Source organism: Austrofundulus limnaeus, unplaced genomic scaffold, assembly GCF_001266775.1.
Source record: "Austrofundulus limnaeus strain Quisiro unplaced genomic scaffold, Austrofundulus_limnaeus-1.0 Scaffold388, whole genome shotgun sequence".
In the NCBI taxonomy this organism is placed as follows: Eukaryota; Metazoa; Chordata; class Actinopteri; order Cyprinodontiformes; family Rivulidae; genus Austrofundulus; species Austrofundulus limnaeus.
In genome coordinates this window covers 280,872-283,896 of record NW_013952790.1, presented here as the reverse complement: position 1 = coordinate 283,896, position 3,025 = coordinate 280,872, and the positions used below count along the sequence as shown (strand labels likewise).

At 40.2% G+C, this 3,025-nt stretch overlaps 1 protein-coding gene across 1 annotated transcript in view; it reads right to left on the bottom strand.

Moving 5' to 3' along the window:
• crx (cone-rod homeobox) overlaps nucleotides 1–2,262 on the bottom strand; it is a 5,145-nt gene extending 2,883 nt beyond the window's left edge. The window contains exons 1-2 of the mRNA XM_014023726.1: nucleotides 1,967–2,262; nucleotides 1,341–1,492 (exon numbers count right to left, since the gene is read on the bottom strand). Coding sequence (XP_013879180.1) covers nucleotides 1,341–1,492; nucleotides 1,967–2,063 — 249 coding nt within the window. The 5' untranslated portion in view covers nucleotides 2,064–2,262. The remainder of the gene's footprint in view (nucleotides 1–1,340; nucleotides 1,493–1,966) is intronic.
• Nucleotides 2,263–3,025: the final 763 nt, after the last annotated feature.

Genomic DNA, 3,025 nt, shown 5'->3' with positions numbered 1-3,025 from the left:
CTATATAACATTTTAGACACATTCTAGACAGTTTATCAGCTAAAAAAAGTTAATTTTGGGGTAAGTTACTCTTTAACTGCATGGATCCTCATTACATCAACCGGCACTATTGAGATGGCCAGGTACTCCTGTGTCGTGGGTCAGGGGAAGTCCTGCAGTCAGGCAATGATGATCTTATAGAAGGAAGGCCAATAAATTTTCTGTTCTGTGCCAAAACATACTAACTGTTGCCTCACTGTGATTAGATTGATGTCTTTTAGTTTTATTTACTATAGATAGCAGTACTAAATTTTGGGGATTGAACTAACATAACGGATATCTTTAACGTGAAAATAAGTCTATAAAAATGATAACATATGGACAGTTTACAGCTGTCACTATAATCTGTCCGTATTTTCTATATAACTGTGACATCAAGGGCCGTAAAACATTAAAAACAGAAAATACGGTGAAAAGTTAATTAGCAAGCCACTGACCGGAAGCCTCACAAAAGCAACAACAACAACATCAACAACAACAACAACAACAACAACAACAACAACAACAACAACAAATAAATAAATAAATAAATAAATAAATAAATAAATAAATAAATGATTTAGTGTGTTTATATTTCTGTGAAAAAAAAGGTGGTGTTACAATCAGGTGTGTGTGTCTATGTTAGGATCAGGTCCATTTCCACTAATGCCTCTACAGCATGGTTCAGATGGGTTTTCATTGCACTTCAGTAACAGCTCTAGTTGGTGGGTTCATGGTAAAGTTGGGTGGTCTCGGAGTCCGATAATTGATGCCACACACCTTGGTGGCMGTTCTGCTCCATTAGGCTTTTTGCCAACTGCCATTAAATGTAGTAGAAGAAGAAAAAAAAACCTGAAAAGAAACGCAACACAACAATGGTAGTTTTACTGCAAATGGTGGATCAGATTGTTGTGAGAGTAGCTCGTGACGCAACCAGTGACTCCACCCCCCAGTCAATCAGTGACAGTCTTCTGGTGTCGCATTTTCAGGCCAGCACGGTACACATGAACCACAGCGAAGAAAGTTCTGAAAAACGTGCTGGTTCTACAAATCTTTGGTAATAGAAAAGCTTTGGAACCATGGAAATCCAAGTTGAACTGTGCTGTAGAGGTACTAATGGAAAAGGGGCAAATAGGTCCATGTTAGGATCAGGTATATGTTGGGTCTGAATTTTTTTTAACACTGGACATACTTTTTGATGCAACCTGGGCTCATACCTGCAGTGTCAGGATCGCTAAGGCACGGCAGACCACTGAGCTACTGCAATCTCTGGTCAGGTATCTTAATAACAGATGCCTAACAGAACCAAGTCCGATTTGTACCTGCACACGGGACTCAGGCAGGTTGATCTTCAGGGCCACCTCCTCTCTCATGAAGATGTCTGGGTAGCGGGTCTTGGAGAACAGGGCCTCCAGGATATCCAGCTGTGTCCGAGTGAAGGTGGTGCGCTCTCTGCGCTGCTTCCGAGGAGTGGCTGCAGCCCAGAGAAACCACAGGAAACAGATTATGGAGCCCAGCAAATATGAAACTAAACCAAATTCTAATAAATCAAAAAGTATTTATTTGAAAAATGTATTTTCATTCTAAAACTACAATTGTTTTGAATATGTGTGTATGCTCCCTCAGTATTTCACCTTCATTCACATAAACAACTGAATAGATATAAAAAAGTAAATCTAATTTTCTCTCATTTTTCAACACATGGATTATTTGTTAAAATTGTTCCAAACATGATATCACTGTGTTTATTGTCGTCGTCATTATTAACATAAATGTCTAAATAAATCATGTATTCCATTAGGCTCCATCAGTCTGTGCGTCTTTAAGCATCAAATGAGACGCAAATAAAATCTAACTACAAAAAACAAAACAAAGAAAAGCAAAAGCAAAGTTATAAAACCTTTAGTATTAACTAAAGCCTTTAACATGAACCAGTAAATGTACATACGTGGATAGGCCACGGTTGTGTGCAGGACATCCATCCCAGCAGCGGGCAGGTTCAGCCCGTTCATGGTGTAATGAGGCTGTTTGATGTAGGACATCATCCTGACTGCAGGTCCTGCTGCAGCTGGGCAGCGCTGCGGACAAAGTTTTCTTTTCTTTTCTTCTTTCCTAAAGCACGCTTAAGGCTTCAGCGAACCGGGACCTGAGCAGCAGAACAGCTCTACCAGGTCAGAACCAATACGCCGTTCACAGAACCGTGCAGGTGGACTGGTGCCTTGGAGAGGTCGGTCCACTGTGTGCCTTTACCCGCACGCGCTGGTAATTACCGGCTTAACCCCACTCCACCCCCACCCACCTCCACGAACACAAACGGCGCACGCGCACAAAACAGCAACAGCCTGAAGAGTCTCAAATTATCCTTTAATCAAGATTTCTTATTTAAACTCTAAAACCATCATTTTATTCGATTTTATCACAAATATTCTTTATTTTATTGCAAACAAACCTAGTACTCATGGTAACTAAGCTTTCTATTAAAGCCAAATATTTTGCTGTAAATTCCGTTAAAAAGTTTATTTCTTCACTCCCGCTGTGGGTCTCTGATCATCCTGCACCAGAACCAGAACCACCCTGACCCCTCACACAGGTGAACAGGCTTCATTCTGTTCAGATGAACAGGAGGACAGAGCCATGGTTTGGTGCTGGAACAGGGACAGGTCAGAGGACAGGGACAATAAGAAGACAGAAGACAAAACGAGCTGAGACCAGACAGGTCCACCAGAGGTTGATGCTCATTCTGTTTTTTCTGTTTAACATTAAATACTTAACGTAAATATACCATCAGTATTTGTGTGTTTTGGTAGTATTTTGTGTTGATAGTTGAGTTTATTCAGTTTTGGCTGATCTTTTATGATTCTTGTGTTTGGTTCTGTTGTGTTTTTGTTCGATTGGTCTTGATGTGTTCCTTTGAGCCTCTCCTCACATAAGGAAACTTTGATTATCAATGTTTATTGTGGCAAACAAACAAACAAACAAAAATGTTTACATGGATTCATTTTATTTC